Source organism: Anoplophora glabripennis, unplaced genomic scaffold (assembly GCF_000390285.2).
Source record: "Anoplophora glabripennis isolate ALB-LARVAE unplaced genomic scaffold, Agla_2.0 scaffold402, whole genome shotgun sequence".
NCBI lineage: Eukaryota > Metazoa > Arthropoda > Insecta > Coleoptera > Cerambycidae > Anoplophora > Anoplophora glabripennis.
This window is the reverse complement of record NW_019416506.1, coordinates 331,857-347,120: the sequence shown is the minus strand read 5'-3', so window position 1 is coordinate 347,120 and position 15,264 is coordinate 331,857. Positions and strand designations below refer to the sequence as shown.

Below are 15,264 nucleotides of genomic sequence, written 5' to 3'. Positions count from 1 at the left end.
TATAGGATTTTATCAAAATATAACCATATTTCGATAAAACATTTAAATTTGTTTGAACACACTCAAACTTAGTTTATTTTTTGATTATAAATCACTATTTTAAATTAAATATCACATCAAAGTTAACGCAACATTAAAAATACTGTAATATTAAATTCGAACTTGATTTTGTTGCGAATGGCTAATTTGATTTGAATTTTTTTTGTGGATTATTCCTCGGTAATGACGTTAAGATTAAAATTTTTCCTAAAATTTCAGTTTTCGCCAGATACAGGGACAAGAGAAACCGAGTTTTCTTCTCTGAAATTTAAAACACCCTTGACATCAGATATGTTGCAGCTAGATTGTAAAATCCATAGTTCAATAACAGAACAGGAAGTTGCAATGAAATTTTATGAATTCCCAGAAGCCCAAAACTGAGTTCAATGGATTTTAATTAATTGTCATTTATTAATCAATTTCTGGTTTAATTACTGGAATCATAAGTATACGGTATAAGACAAGAGGATCCGTTTTATTCTTGATAATGACCACAGTTTTACGATAACTTAAGCAATATTTCAGTTAGCGGAAAAAATAATGACGTGAACCAAAAAGCAAAATGCTGCGAAAAGATGGGACTACATTATGATTCTTCAAGTAGACATTTGCTATTTTATCTATTTTCTTTGTCAGTGTTGCGAGAAACAACTACTCCGCGGACTATATGCCCCGACCGGCATTGAATTATACTCGCAACACCTAGTGCAACAGCTAGGATCGTTCGTCAGTTTATCCCACCAGGCACAGACCGGTTTTGGACTTATTAGTCGTCATCAGTGTGTCATAGGTGAGACAACCGATGAACGATCCAGCTGTTATGCGGCCGTATCCCCACGACAAAGAGGTATATTTGCTATTTTAGTTGGCACATCCTATATTTTTGGAATTTCCTGGAAAAAACTTATCGTCTCTTGTTACGGTTACCAGATCTGTTTCATGACAGACCCGGAGACATGACCTGTTCATATAATTGATGCCTAAAAAAAAAACGTTCTGCACATGCGATCGGGAAAAACGCAATCACGAAATATCTATGACGGATTCAGAAATTAATTTCGGGGGGAGAGAGTTGTATAATTGATGTTTAAAAATAAAGAGGGTGATGTATAATTGATGTCTAAAAAAAAAGGACGGAACCAAGAAATGTGGGAAATGTTTTCGAAGAAGTCACGATTTCTCTGCAACACGGAAAACCTGGAGAAATGACCTGTTAACCAGGTGCCCGAAGATGTACCTTACCCTTGTTATTTATGAATCAATCTATAATTCAAAAAAGGTTATCAAAACCATAACCATGTGCAAGAAATGTACTTTACAATTAGGACCTCTTTTAGTGATGCGTTTATTTTGATGCGAAGTGTACCTATAGCTATTTATTTCTATGAATAAACAGTCCGTTACAGCAAAAAGATATCGACATCAATCAATGTAATGTTAAATATATCATCACTTGATAAGAGACATGTAACTGTATTTGTTTAATTTTAAATGGTTGTATAATTTACACAAAGTTAAATAAATCCCCATCTAAAGCATTAATTAATGTCAATATCCTTAAGATTCAAACACATCCTTTTTATATTTTTTTAAAGTTAATGAATGAAAATGAATTTACTTTCATAATTGGCATTTTCTATACACATATTTTTTATACCAATCGTTACATCAAAATATATCACAAGTTTTGAGCATCTTTTTTTATTGGAATTGAATTGAAGGTATAATTCAAAGAGCCCCACAAACTTCGTTCCGTTTAGTGCAAACACTGGAAAATGTCCCCTAGCAGTGGAGGCGGTAATATAGCAGTAAAAAAGAAAGAAATTGTACAAAATGGTACAAGAATTGCCTTTTAAGAAAAAATATGTTTCCTATTTCAATTTATAAAGCCAATTAATGGTAGAACGAGGAGACTAGTATAATTATTTATGAATGGATGAAGCGACCTATTTGGAATTATTGTAATAATAATTTATCTTGACGCATTTTCGTTCACTTTTATTTATTTATTAGTTCTTCATATGCCTTATTTTCACATTCCAAACGGATAAGAATTCTTTAGAATTTATCGCTGTGGTCAGTGCGCCTATGTAGTATGTACTATGTATCTAACCGAAACAGATATTGCACGATGGTGAGACCGTACAGCTTTTTTCTTCTCACATATTCGTGCAGGTTCATGCGCAACTCAATTGGCGAGAATCGAACGTAGTCTGTGGGGCCCTTTAAAAATTAGTTTGATATAGTGTACAGCAATATTTATTATCAGTCAAGAGTGCCTGTCCATGCTGCAATATGTTTAGTAAATCACAATGCTACATAAAGAAAAGATATGTAATGATTTGTTCTGTTTTTAATCCACATTCTCTTTTAATAAACTGGTTATCTAGTTATAAAATAAAATTGTAAAAGTAATAACTATTGAAAACATTCCTACAACACTTAAATACTATTTATTTTGTTGCACAAAATATTTTTTAGTCTCATTACTGAACGCTTTTAAATATAATAATTTTAAATCTGAATTACCGAGTACTAACAATCAATCACTACTACGATTTTTCAAAAAAAAAAAAATTATAAGAACAGAACTGAATATCTACTTAAGGACGGAGTACAATTATTCCTAAGATATTTAGAAGTCTAAATCAAATTTACTTTTATGAGTGGTCCCGTTTTTAAAATGATTTTAACGCATTTTGGACTGATGAAATATATAAACACATAAATTCGATGCGACAACAGGAACACCAGTAATTAACTAAATTTACAAGCTCGTAGTAGGCTTTTATAATACACACAACTCTACAAAATAAATAGGTATAATATTACATACTTATAATAAAAATGTTGAAAATAATTTAACATAGCAACCTATTCATTTTTGGTACTTTATTTAATTGGGTATTTTGCCATGCTGAAAAAAAATTTCCCCTGGCGGTTGATTTTATAAACTTCCTTTTGCCTAACCAGAAATATCTCTTTGATAAAATTATTGGAAATAATTCTGCGAGCTACATGCCCCATGCAACAACACTGAATTACATGTTTCATTTGGGGGTAAATCTAGGTCATGTTGGAAAAATAACAGTACAACAGTTCAATATAGATCGTAAAATCCAGAATCATCATAACAACAAAAATTGTGAAATGATTGTACATAAGTACAATAGTATATTTATGGGGACATAAAATCAGGACATGTGAGGAAAAGCAGAAAAAGTGAAAAAAAAACAAATGCAGAAAATTGTGATACTATAAGGTACACCCCCTCAAGTGAAATGGTTGTCACGTGCTTGCCTTTAGAGCAAGGCACAGTCCCATCAATATACCGATTAAAGGATTGAATGGAACGGAAGTATTAAACAGAATAAATATACGGATACGGATAGAATTAAACGAGCTGTACCATGCTGTAATAGGCAAGTGAGCGACAACCTTAACAGTATCAAATAAAATAGGGTGTGGCTGGCCAAATACACAATCCTGTGAAAACTTGAAAAAGTTTTTGAAATATTAATTGTTAAACGTTATTATGTCTATAATGAAATCTTGAACAATTATCTACTCTCACTACGTGATATTTCAACTTAAGCCAAATTAAATTCATAAAATCAGCCCCTTTAATCGTTGGAAGATTTCTGTTTTATTTCAGTGTGCAAAATATACAGTTAAATAAAAAAAGTACCAAAAATATCGTAAATAAATGACGGACAATTCTATTCATGACTACCACGGAACACATATTTTTACTTATTTCAGTATCACGGTAAATGGTACAAACAATAGAGTTTTTACATAAGGTATTTACGAATATGTTAAATGTTAAAATCACGTGACTGAATGCCATATTGACAAATAGCGTGTACTGAATGCTTCCAGTTTTTGCACATCATGTCGTTTATCCGCAATGGTAAAGCGTGTCCTAACCTCAATTCCGATGGTTATGCTTTCATTTGACACTTGTGCGATAAACGGCAGTCGGCAAGTGAAAGAAAAATGGATGATTATTTGTACACAAAATTACTTCCTAAATGCACGGTAAACTAATACCGTAATCTGGGTTGAATATCGGAATACCGTAACGATAAACTCCAATGGTAACTGATGCGCAATGCCCTCTCACGTGACTTTCTTTTACGGTATTCTTAAAACCGATATGCAAAAACTCCCTAATGGTAATGTAAATGCTCCAGCATATACCCAAATCTTTTCAGTTTATAAATAAACTTGCCCAATATTTTGTCAGTTTGACTTTAGTGGTGCTAGCAAACCAAATCAAGTTCATCTTCCAAAAAGTTAGACAGTTCTTCATTGCTCATCAATTCCACCTCATTTGCTCGAATCTAAAGGTAGTAAATTATAAGTTTATGTCAACAACTGGACTACAAATTTAGAGTACAATACAACAAAATAAAAAGAAATGTGCTGATTCCACAGATTGTATTTGAATCAACTTCATTTATATTTTTATTTATCGAAGATACATACCGCTATAATACCCTCATCAAATTGTTCCATTATCCTCAATTTTAACGACATCAAACCTGATGGTAAACTATCGGTATTCTTCATGCACGTGTAATCGTCCAATATCTCAATATGAACTGCTTTGTATATTTTCTTTCTGTACCCTGTTATCCCAATGATATTCAAATTTGGTACTTGACATTCCAACGTATACTTATTTACCTCAAATTTTGAAGGAATCGACTTTAAGTTCTCAAAAACTTTGAGTAGCAATGGTCTCTTTTCCAGCTGCTGGTCTATGTTCTGGTAAACGTTAGTATGAAGTGGAATATTTATTTCCTTATATAGTTTCCGATCCTCAAAATATATACAAGTTATCAATAAATCTAATCGTTGCTTGGCAGGAACCGCAGATGCTAAACGATAGATGTTAGTACTAATAATTATTATGCTTTAGTAATTTGAAAAACTTCTTACCTCTAATATACTGTACATTTTGCTTTGTTAATACATATGATATAATTTCTGGATCGTAATAATTCAACATCCACAAATATAAAGCCATTTCTATAACAGATCCAAAATCGTCCTTGAGTTCACCCATTTTAATTCTGTTTTTAACATTAGGTATGATCACTTCCCTAATGACTTTTTTATCAAGTTTTTTGTAGTTCAAATTACTGAGACACCATAAAAATCTCTTTATATCCTTTGCTCGAGGTTGTTCTTGCAGATAAATACGTTTTGAAACATAATTACCGTTTCCAAGAAGTTCCACACATTTCTCAGTAAATATTTTCATTACATTTTCATCGTAATATAAAAAATCTGAATATGCGGCTAAAATATGACACAATGCCGGAAATGAATAGCAGTTAATAGTCCTATTGAAAAACATCGTACAAGTAATAGTGGCAAGCAATTCCTCATCCTGATAACGATTGTGTCTTATAGCTTTAATCAGTGTTATAAAAATGGCAGGATCTTTCATTATACATAAGTTATTATTAATGTAATTTACAATTTTATTCAAAATTAATGTGTTATTGATCTTCGTACTTGTTTTAAATGTTGAATTACATATTACACATAACTCCTCTGTATTTAAATTATTTATTAATTCTTCATTTAACAAATTCATACATTTTCTTAACATAAATTGAGATCGTGCAGTCTTTTTCTGTAAACCAAGATAAAAAATGTACTGGATTAAATCATTTTTTGATAAAGTATTACATTCGCTAAACAATTTTTTCATAGAATTTTCGTAAAATTTATAATCTACTATTCTGTGCGGGACAATCTTCATATAAGTATGCAAAACATTTAAAGTCTCAGTGGTGTTCAACTGATCCAATCTTCTGCGTAATTCAAAATCTAATAAATCTAAGATCAGCAAAAATTCAGTTTTATTTTTACAGTATTCACGATTTGATATTAAATTAAAAGCAGATATGATCTCCTCTGTATTACATTTCCCTAAGTTGTTTGTATCATTCCTTTTCAAAATATCCAGTGTGTCTGTGATTCTATCAATTTTGTTTGGAATAATTTTATTTCTTTCCAAGTAATTTAATAGCCGGCCAGTAAGAGTTTTTTCATTAAGTTCAGTTATGTGATCACCGGTAATTGCTCGAGTATAACATCTTCTTTGAGAGTTTTTGATATAGCTAATATATTTCAAAGAGAATATAAACTGATAAAAAAATTTACGCATTGTTTAACACAACACTAGTTAACAGCAACTTCTTAGAAGAACCTTTGTAGTTTTGTAGGTTAACATTTTTTGATGCTGCTAATAACATCAAAATTTGAGGTTATAAAACGTGACGTTTAAGTGCTTTCGTTTTGAGGTAGCTGATAACCCCAGAGCATTAAACCAAATTATATATTTCAAAGTTATCCTCACGTAAGCTTTTTTTTGTCATTTTACTAACCACAACACCATTATTTTCTTTTTCCATTTTGTCTCAATATCATAGATTAGTTATATATAATAGAACTTAATATTCACTAACTGTTTCAAACCTCATTTATAATCCTAGATAAATGATACTATAGATAGGAAACTTAAACAAATTTCGTGGTCATTAACAGCGCTAACTGTTGACACTTTCTCCAACTTCTATTGCTTTCCTTTTCTAGGAATTATCGGTAATACAGTGAGTTAAATTACCTTTAGCCAGTAAAAGATGCAAGCGCCATCTAGTTGTACGCTCTACAACTATATACCTACCTACTCAATATTTGTTTTAGGTATTCTGCCGCCGCTAAATTTAAAATTACATAACAAATCTCACCCTACACAGATCACTCAGAAATTGATTTTGTAAAATAATTTTCACGTAGATAATTTTTTTTGTCACCATGAGAAAATAAGTACATTTGATAAAAAGCATTAAAATCACTCAAGCATTAAAGACACTTTTAAATGCTCTAATAGTCTTCCTACTTAAAATAAGAAATAATTTTGATACTGTAACTTTTTAAAATGTTTGTTGAAAAAATTTCAAATTTCAGTACATATTTTGAAAAAAAAAGAGTGAAAATGATTATAGAGTTTCAGTGCTTTCTATATTGTATTAGCTTTCACGGTGAATAAAAAAATATTACAAGTAAATAATTTTACTAAACCAATCTTTGATTAATTCTTGTAATAGAGATTTATTATGCAACTTTAAATTTTTCGTTGTGTTGATATCCATAAAAAAAACTACCTACCTCTGATCACATTTTTTATTAAAAAAAAAAAAAAAAACAAAACATTTTATTATTAATAAAAAAATGTGATTATATGATGATCAGACATTATTATGTTATATAAATAAATGTGAATGAAATATCTAATAAAACACACTAAAAACACAAATAAAACACACACCAACACTCGCCAAACCTAACCAACAATAAACAATAAACATGAACAAGAATGACATGAAATGATTCATAATTGGAATTGTCAAAATTTATTCTACAAAATCTTTGTGGCGACATCTATAGACTCTTTCCCCAACTTGTATATCCATCTCAAGTCACGTGGTTCCCAGAGTTTCCCCATTTTTTCAAGTATAAGTTCTCGGGCCCTGTTTATAATTTGGGGTTTCAATCCACAGGTAAAATGGTAGTCCTCGAGTGGAAACTGGAAAGGGAACACATCCCAGGACGTCGAGCCCTGGATTAATAGAACGTGCTATAGGAACAGCTCCGAGTTACTCTAGGCTAGGGCACTCAAGTCATTGAAAAGAATGCAGTGTATTTTCTAAGATCTTAATTAAATATTCTGTAGTTGTTTGCATCGTACATGATTTTATATTTTATAGGTTACGTTACTGTATTTATCTTTTTTTTAAATAAGGTTGTTTTAGTAATTTAAGAATTGTATCGAATACGAAATGCAGAAGTGTATAATAATCTAGGTGTTAAGTTATTTTTAACATGGATACTAAAGGGATTCTTACTTTACAATTTGGTCATTATTCTAACTTTATTGGAACGCATTGGTGGAATATCCAAGAACAAGGATTTAATTATGACTCTACTTCAGAAATCAATCACGATGTTCTTTATAGGGAAGGTTTAACAGAAAAGGTAAAACGGTATGTAATTTAGATATGTGCAGAAGATATTAAAGTTCTACTTTTCTAATTTTCAGAACGAAGTTACATTTACTCCAAGGCTTTTATTAGTAGATTTGAAGGGAAGCTTGAAAAATTTACCTGAGAGGGGAGACCTGTATGATAATTCAACAAAACCTTCTAAAGGTGAAACTGAATGGGATTCACATTTGGTGGAAATCGAACATAAATGTAGTGATAAGAAAAATCAGTTTCTAAAAGATTTAGAAGATCCCATTGAATCCAAAAAAGTATTGAACAAAACTTATGACTTAGAAAAAGATGTAACGGTGTGGTCTGATTTCTTATATTCAAGATTCCATCCTAGAACAGTGAATGTATTGCATGAATATCAGCATGGTAACGAACATACACCATTTGATGTCTTTCCTTTAGGGACAAGCCTATGGCACACGTCGGAGTTTGAAGATGAATTTAGTAATAGAATTAGAAACTATGTAGAAGAATGTGATTATTTTCAGGTAAATATTGTGGTGCATGAAGATATTTTTCACCGCATCTATATACTTAATATGAACTTGCGCTTTTTGTTTATAAACATTTGCAATAGCAGCATAACATGTACCTATTCCAACATTTCATAACTCAACATTATTACACTCCATTTTCGTTATAGGGATTCCACTTGCTGAGCGATTGCACTAATGCATTTTCAGGACTATCGTCAGGGTGTATGGAGCATTTGCAAGATGATTATTGTGGAAAATCAATTTTAGCTTTTCCAGTCATACCTTCTTTTTTCCCTGATAGTGAATTTACAACTAAAGAACAACAGTGCCATACAATCATAAATGATTCCATAAGAGTATTAAATTTGGCATTAGGGTTTAACGCCTTCAACACGCATTCTTCATTGTTTATTCCATTATGTACAGGAAGTGAAGGATGGCGACAACCTGGAACAAAGAGAGAATTTTATCGTACAATATATAATGTAAGTATAATTTTTTTATAATAAATAATGTAAGTATAATTTTTTTTTACGTGGCATATAGGTGTTGGATAAACTTCTATACAAGGTGATTTCTAAATTCAGTCAATTTTTTATTGCCTGTAAAATTTGTTAAACTCTTCAAATATCATTTTTTAAAAAACTTAAAAATAGAAAGTTTATTGTATTGCTTTACAAGTACAATAAATGTCCTGTCCTATGCGGGCAATAAGATTTTCCATTATAATAACTGGTGTTTTAAAAAATAACCCTACAGAATGAAATCACATGGGTTAAGATCTGGTGATCTAGCTGGCCACGCAACTGGCCCTCGACAAGTTATTCACTTATTTCGAAAAGTAACGTCTAACAACTCTGGCACTTCATGCCTAAATTGGGCTGGCACTCTTCTTGTAACAACCTAACCCAACAAGCCAACTGAATAATAATAATAATAATATATTTTTCAGCATAAGCTTCCATATCATTCAAGTGCAGTTTTAGCTGCAGCATTAGATACGTTCACGTTAAAACATCGTTTGAAATCGACTAATTTCTCCCTAATTGACCTTTGTGCCGATCTAAGCCACAATGGCCGAAAAGCGGCAGCGGCCAGTTTATGTCTACCGTTTTCATTTAACGTAGATGCTAGTCTTCTTGAATGTTTAGATAATTGGGAAGGTAGTTTGTCCAAAAGTATTACTCCAAATTGTGCGATAGGTAAATAGAATATGCTAATTAAAATAGCTGCTTTACAGTCACTTCTATTTTAGGAACTGATAGGTTAATGCAGTATATTACGTTGCGTGGAATTAGCGAGGACAAATTAAAACTACCACCTGAGCGAGCACAGAAACAACAAAACTTGCCTGCGTATAAATGTGATAGTATTGCGGAAATGCTTAATCTGTATTTATCGTATTCAACCCATGCCACTATAAATAACGTTACTGTGGTTCATAAACCACTCGATGTAAAGACACCGTATCCGAGAATCTTTGATCAGTCCATTAATCAGTTTGGGTACGTTTCTGCCACACCCAGACCACAGCATATAAGTGAGTTCAATTGTAAAATTAGAAAATGATGACTGTTGTTGTCTAATGCCGTTCTCTTTTACTATGTTTCAGATGTAGAAAGTATTCCTCTCTTAGCGGGTTTGCATTCTGGATCTGAAGTGGGTACTATGTTAGAATCTCTTTATGTAGAAGCAAAGAGAATTAAATATCCGAGGTTTCATCAGTTTATCAGTGCAGGAATTGATAAAGATGAATACGAAGAGTGTTTAGAGTCATTACTTACACTTACTGAAAATTATACAGACAATTATTATATGTAATTTTGTAAATTAAAGCATAGTTATATTTCAATTAAAATGTGTTTTATTTCACCGTTTGTAACACTGCAATGCGTACATTTTGAAATTTGAGGTTAAAACTTGTGTATGCTTTCCATTTGGGTAGATCATAAGTGCGGTATCGGTATAGTAATTAAGGTTAGAAACATCAGACATACACTTAACGAACTGACACGAGTAAGTCGACCATATTTATAAATATTAGATTTTTCCGTGTTCTGTGGGTCTATGACTAACTGGATTTAAAAATTTCTTATGATAAATTGTTTCTTTATGCCCTTTAGGGCCCTAGCAGGCGGGGCCCAGCCAGGACAAAAGGAGGTCCCACAAAGCGCTTACACCGGCCGCATTTGCGGTCGGGGTAGACGACGGATGGGGCCCATCTACGAAGGCTGTCCAGGCCTACGCGAGATGAGGCAGGATAAAGAGGGATAATTCCCCTCGATCGAATAATGGCGCGGTCGGGGTTAACGACGAATGGGGCCCATCTACGAAGGCTGTCCAGGCCTATACGAGATGAGGCAGGATAAAGGGGGATAATCCCCCTCGATCCCAAATCATTGAGGCCAATTTGTAGCCATGTAATAATGGCGCGTGTTTCTTTATGCTTGCAAATTATATATTGTTACGTTATTACTTTATTTCAAATCAGACTTCTTTTCAAATAATGCAGAACATTGTGGTTTAAGTGTAAATGGAAAGATTTGTGTAAATGGAAATCAGCTACTGTAAATCACATATGATATCTGCCAATGTCGCTACGTCATAGAGATCTCTGTGCCGTGGTAATAAACAATTTACTGTCAAAAAAAGTGTATAATGTGTGCATTTAATCCATTTAGTCCTACTTTTTAAACTAAAAATAATTAAGTCAGTTTAACATTGAAATGGCTTCTAGAAGTTTAACCGATGTGTTTTTATTAATGAGGAATAATGCTATAAGAAGTCGGCATATTTATCCTGATCAGGTAACATATTATCAAAAATATTTAGTTTAAATTGTAAATGTTGATCGCGTTTCAGGATAATTCGGAACGAATGCATTTGGTGTCCTTAAACGACGTGGAGGAAGGCACAATAGAGAGAAATGATAATCGTATGCCTCCGGTATGGATAGACTACCTAGAAAAAGCTCAAATGATCATTCCGAAATTAAAATCAAAGATAAACGATTTAAAAATGTTACATTCCAGGCACTTACATAGATCTACTTTCGATGAAAGTTCAGATGATGAAGTGGCTATCGAAAACTGTTCACATGAGATATCCCGAATGTTCAATGAATGCCACAGGCTGGTTCAAATTATTAGAAGTCATTCGTCTGAGGGAATTGCGAAAGAAAAACGACTTACAGTCAATGTATACCACTCTTTAGCGACGGCTTTGCAAGAGTTATCAACTTTGTTCCGGTCTACTCAAAATAGTTATTTGCGACAAATACAATCGAGAGAGGATCGGTCAAAAATATATTTTAATAACCAGAATATTGATCTAGAAAATTTTTACACTGAGGAGTCCGAAGATATAGATAATTATTTCATAAACTCCAAACAGATGTCACAACAACAGTTACTGATGTTGGAGGAAGACAATACCAGATTGGCTCAAGAAAGGGAGCAGGAAGTAAATGCCATTGTCAAATCTATAATGGACTTGAACGATATCTTTAAAGACTTGAGCCAGATGGTTGTAGATCAGGGCACAGTATTAGATAGGATAGACTATAACATTGAGCAGACTTCCATTCAGGTGTTTGAAGGTTTTAAGCAACTACAAAAGGCTGATGCGTATCAGAGGAAAAATCGGAAAATGTGTGCTATTATTGTGCTAGCGGCGAGTGTTATATTGTTATTTTTTATTTTGATTATAGTTAAGTCCTAGTCACCATACCTCTGTATATATATTAAAATATTTAAGTGAGCCAAATATTTATTGAATTAAAAACATCTTATTTTATAAATTTTATGAGTTTTTAATTTGGTTGAGAACAATGGTGCCGTCGGTGAAATTTAAAGTGGTAATATTTTGATAGTGAGATATGGGACTCATACTTTTAAGAGATGATTTCTATACTCAGAAAATGTTCATAACGAAAAAATTTATTTTTTCTTGGTCTTGACAGGACCTGCTTAACTTTTCAGAAATAAAAATATATAACAAATTACTTTTTAATCACATAGGATCTTTTCCCAAAATGTCAACATTTTAGATTAAAGTTTTAAAGACATTGTGTGGACTCCCTTACATAATAAATAAATAATAAATAGGGGTTAATATTTATGTACTTTTTAACTGATATAGTGTAAAATTAAGTTTTATGGATAAAATCAACTACTACGTCTCATCAATTGTGTTGGCTCACTGAAAACACTATTTTTCTACTTTTGAACAGAAGCAGAATTTTTTTGAAAGAATAACTTCTCCATGCAATGAAAAAGTCTTCCCGGTTTTCAACTTTTATTGCTGTGCATCTACAAAATATTTTTCTCACTATCAATTATCATTTTTCTTAAAATTATAGCATTATGAAGTTTGAAAAATGAAATGTTAATCAAATTAAATTTGAACGATATAGAACTAATATATAGAAAAAATTTAACTATTTTCTGACATATTTAGGAAAGTTGTTCAGCACTTTTTCCTAGTTTTACAATTTTTTATACATTACAAAAAACCAGCGGCGTGCAAACATCCTTTTCAGAATACCTTAATAAAATAAACGTGTGAAATAGAAATGATATATTTAAATTTTTTAATGATATTTAAACATGAAACTTGTTGCATATTGCTAAAATCCAGAGTTTTTGAGAAAAATGGATTTCAATTTTCTATTCTCAGTAATCAGTTGTGGAAGCATTTAAATTTAAACATTTTTTGATAAATTTGTAAATATGTTCTTACTTTTTACAATGCGATATAGCCTATAAATATTCAATCACGGAATTACATTCAGCAGGACTATACCTTAAAAGATTTTGGAGGTTTTAACGGTGATAAGTCGGTCTAAATCATTGAAAGAATAATGAATTGTTACAAATTTGTCAAAAAAACTAGTTCCCAAATGCTGCCCACAATTAATTATTACAATAGAAAACTGACCCATTTTTCATACACATTTTAATGATATGTGACAAGTGTACCTTTTGTGATTAAAAATCATTGAAAGTTCTAAATATGGCACGTTCACTCAATGCTTGAGTTTCCGAAAAATACCTGAAAATTGTTTTAATTTTTGACAACTTCAACTTCCTATAAATAAACAAAACTTTATTTGAAATACCCCTCTTCATTTACATCACAGAATTTATTGATGACATCTGTAACAGAAATTGAATTGTAATTGAACGCTTTGTAAACCCTTTTTAAGATCTTGGTTTATACTATTATTTTGATTTTTTATTTTATAAATTTCGTTCACAATTATTTTATGGATCCCACATGAAGTGACTACTAATTTTTGCCAATCATCATTGTTGAAAGACCCATAAAAATTTAAAACACTACTGATCTCGATAAACACGATCTAAAAAAATTGTATTAAACTACACTTGTCAATAAAAATAACCAATGTTAATTTTACTAACAAAAAAAAAAAAATGGTAATTTATTAACCATATTAATGCTATAGATATAACTATCTATTACGGAAGGTTAACAAATTTTAAGAAGATAAATGTAATGTACTTTTTATCTATTTATTGCACTATCGTTACAACAAACATTACATGATTAAAAAATTGAAGACAATAATTTTTACTATATGTAATTTATTAATTATACTATAATACAGTTCAAATTATCAGTTACACAAAATAAAAATTATCAATAAGTACGATTAATTCAAACACTCAGTACATGATAGTGGGTGCATTTACGAATATGAATTTTGGCAACCAATTTAGTATCTTGAAGTATTAATAAATAAAAATTATTGATTGACATTTTTATATTAATATACTCATAATAAAAAAATAACGGAAAAATTATAACCGAGTGTTTGAATTCGATTACTGCAGTCTATAAATTTTCACACCCTAACTAATAATTTACAATTCATTATAACAAATACACGCTAAATAATTAAGCCTCTTTATATGTATCGAAAACGTGTTTCCTATATTCGTCCTGCTTTTGCCACTTTTCAGCAGCTAAAGCGTTTAAAGGACTATCAATATTGGGTTCTCCTAATAGTGCTTGAATAGATAACAAGATTGTTCTTACATCGTATAAGGCAGACCACTTGTCTTTCAATATATCTAAGCAAATATTACCACTTGTATCTACATTGGGATGAAAACAAGGTGTCACAAATTTTACAACAGGAGCTGTATAGGGGTAAGAGTTGGGAAATTGAAAACTAAGCTTGAATTTGAGTGTTTCATATACAGTGTCTTTCGGACCCATTATTGTTCCTATCCATTTAAACAAATTTTCTCCATCTGGAAACGCTGAAATATTTTTATCTTGTGTCATCATTAAAGTCATTAATTCTTTGTGCAATCTGAAATAAATGCATATTTGTTTATTAATGTTATTGAGGTTAGTTCAGTCATTTTTTTACCTTTTAGTTACAGCATGACTATCGTTTGATGATTTTTTCGATTCATCGTTCTGTTTTGTCGCACCAGCTTGTTGCTCATAAAATGGATTCACATTTTGAGCCATTTTATTACCAAAGTATTAGTTTAATTTAATTGATTTGCTATTTGCTGATAAGTCAAAAATTCGTTATAAAATGCAGACACTTCGACAGAAAAAGAGAGAATACGATTTGGTCATTAAATTTGAATGAACCAATCGTGTGTTAGCATCAATACAGTGAAGTTGTACAC

At 31.4% G+C, this 15,264-nt stretch overlaps 4 protein-coding genes across 4 annotated transcripts; 2 read left to right on the top strand and 2 right to left on the bottom strand.

Moving 5' to 3' along the window:
* Positions 1-796: 796 nt before the first annotated feature.
* Positions 797-6,275, bottom strand: LOC108910774. The gene is made up of 3 exons (XM_018715483.2): positions 4,987-6,275; positions 4,531-4,925; positions 797-4,385 (listed from the first exon to the last, which is right to left on the bottom strand). Exons 1-3 carry the CDS (start codon positions 6,224-6,226, stop codon positions 4,305-4,307), a joined length of 1,716 nt encoding a protein of 571 aa, XP_018570999.1. The 5' UTR covers positions 6,227-6,275; the 3' UTR covers positions 797-4,304.
* A 1,536-nt stretch (positions 6,276-7,811) lies between these two features.
* Positions 7,812-10,444, top strand: LOC108910764 (protein misato). Its single transcript, XM_018715472.2, has 6 exons — positions 7,812-8,097; positions 8,162-8,605; positions 8,761-9,078; positions 9,546-9,795; positions 9,849-10,133; positions 10,206-10,444. The coding sequence occupies exons 1-6, from the start codon at positions 7,945-7,947 to the stop codon at positions 10,412-10,414; spliced, it is 1,659 nt and encodes a 552-aa protein (XP_018570988.1). The 5' UTR covers positions 7,812-7,944; the 3' UTR covers positions 10,415-10,444.
* A 784-nt stretch (positions 10,445-11,228) lies between these two features.
* LOC108910769 (syntaxin-16) lies at positions 11,229-12,392 on the top strand. The gene is made up of 2 exons (XM_018715476.1): positions 11,229-11,400; positions 11,456-12,392. Exons 1-2 carry the CDS (start codon positions 11,320-11,322, stop codon positions 12,311-12,313), a joined length of 939 nt encoding a protein of 312 aa, XP_018570992.1. The 5' UTR covers positions 11,229-11,319; the 3' UTR covers positions 12,314-12,392.
* Positions 12,393-14,182: 1,790 nt separating this feature from the next.
* LOC108910772 (ubiquitin-conjugating enzyme E2 C) lies at positions 14,183-15,191 on the bottom strand. The gene is made up of 2 exons (XM_018715480.1): positions 14,994-15,191; positions 14,183-14,933 (listed from the first exon to the last, which is right to left on the bottom strand). Exons 1-2 carry the CDS (start codon positions 15,095-15,097, stop codon positions 14,513-14,515), a joined length of 525 nt encoding a protein of 174 aa, XP_018570996.1. The 5' UTR covers positions 15,098-15,191; the 3' UTR covers positions 14,183-14,512.
* Positions 15,192-15,264: the final 73 nt, after the last annotated feature.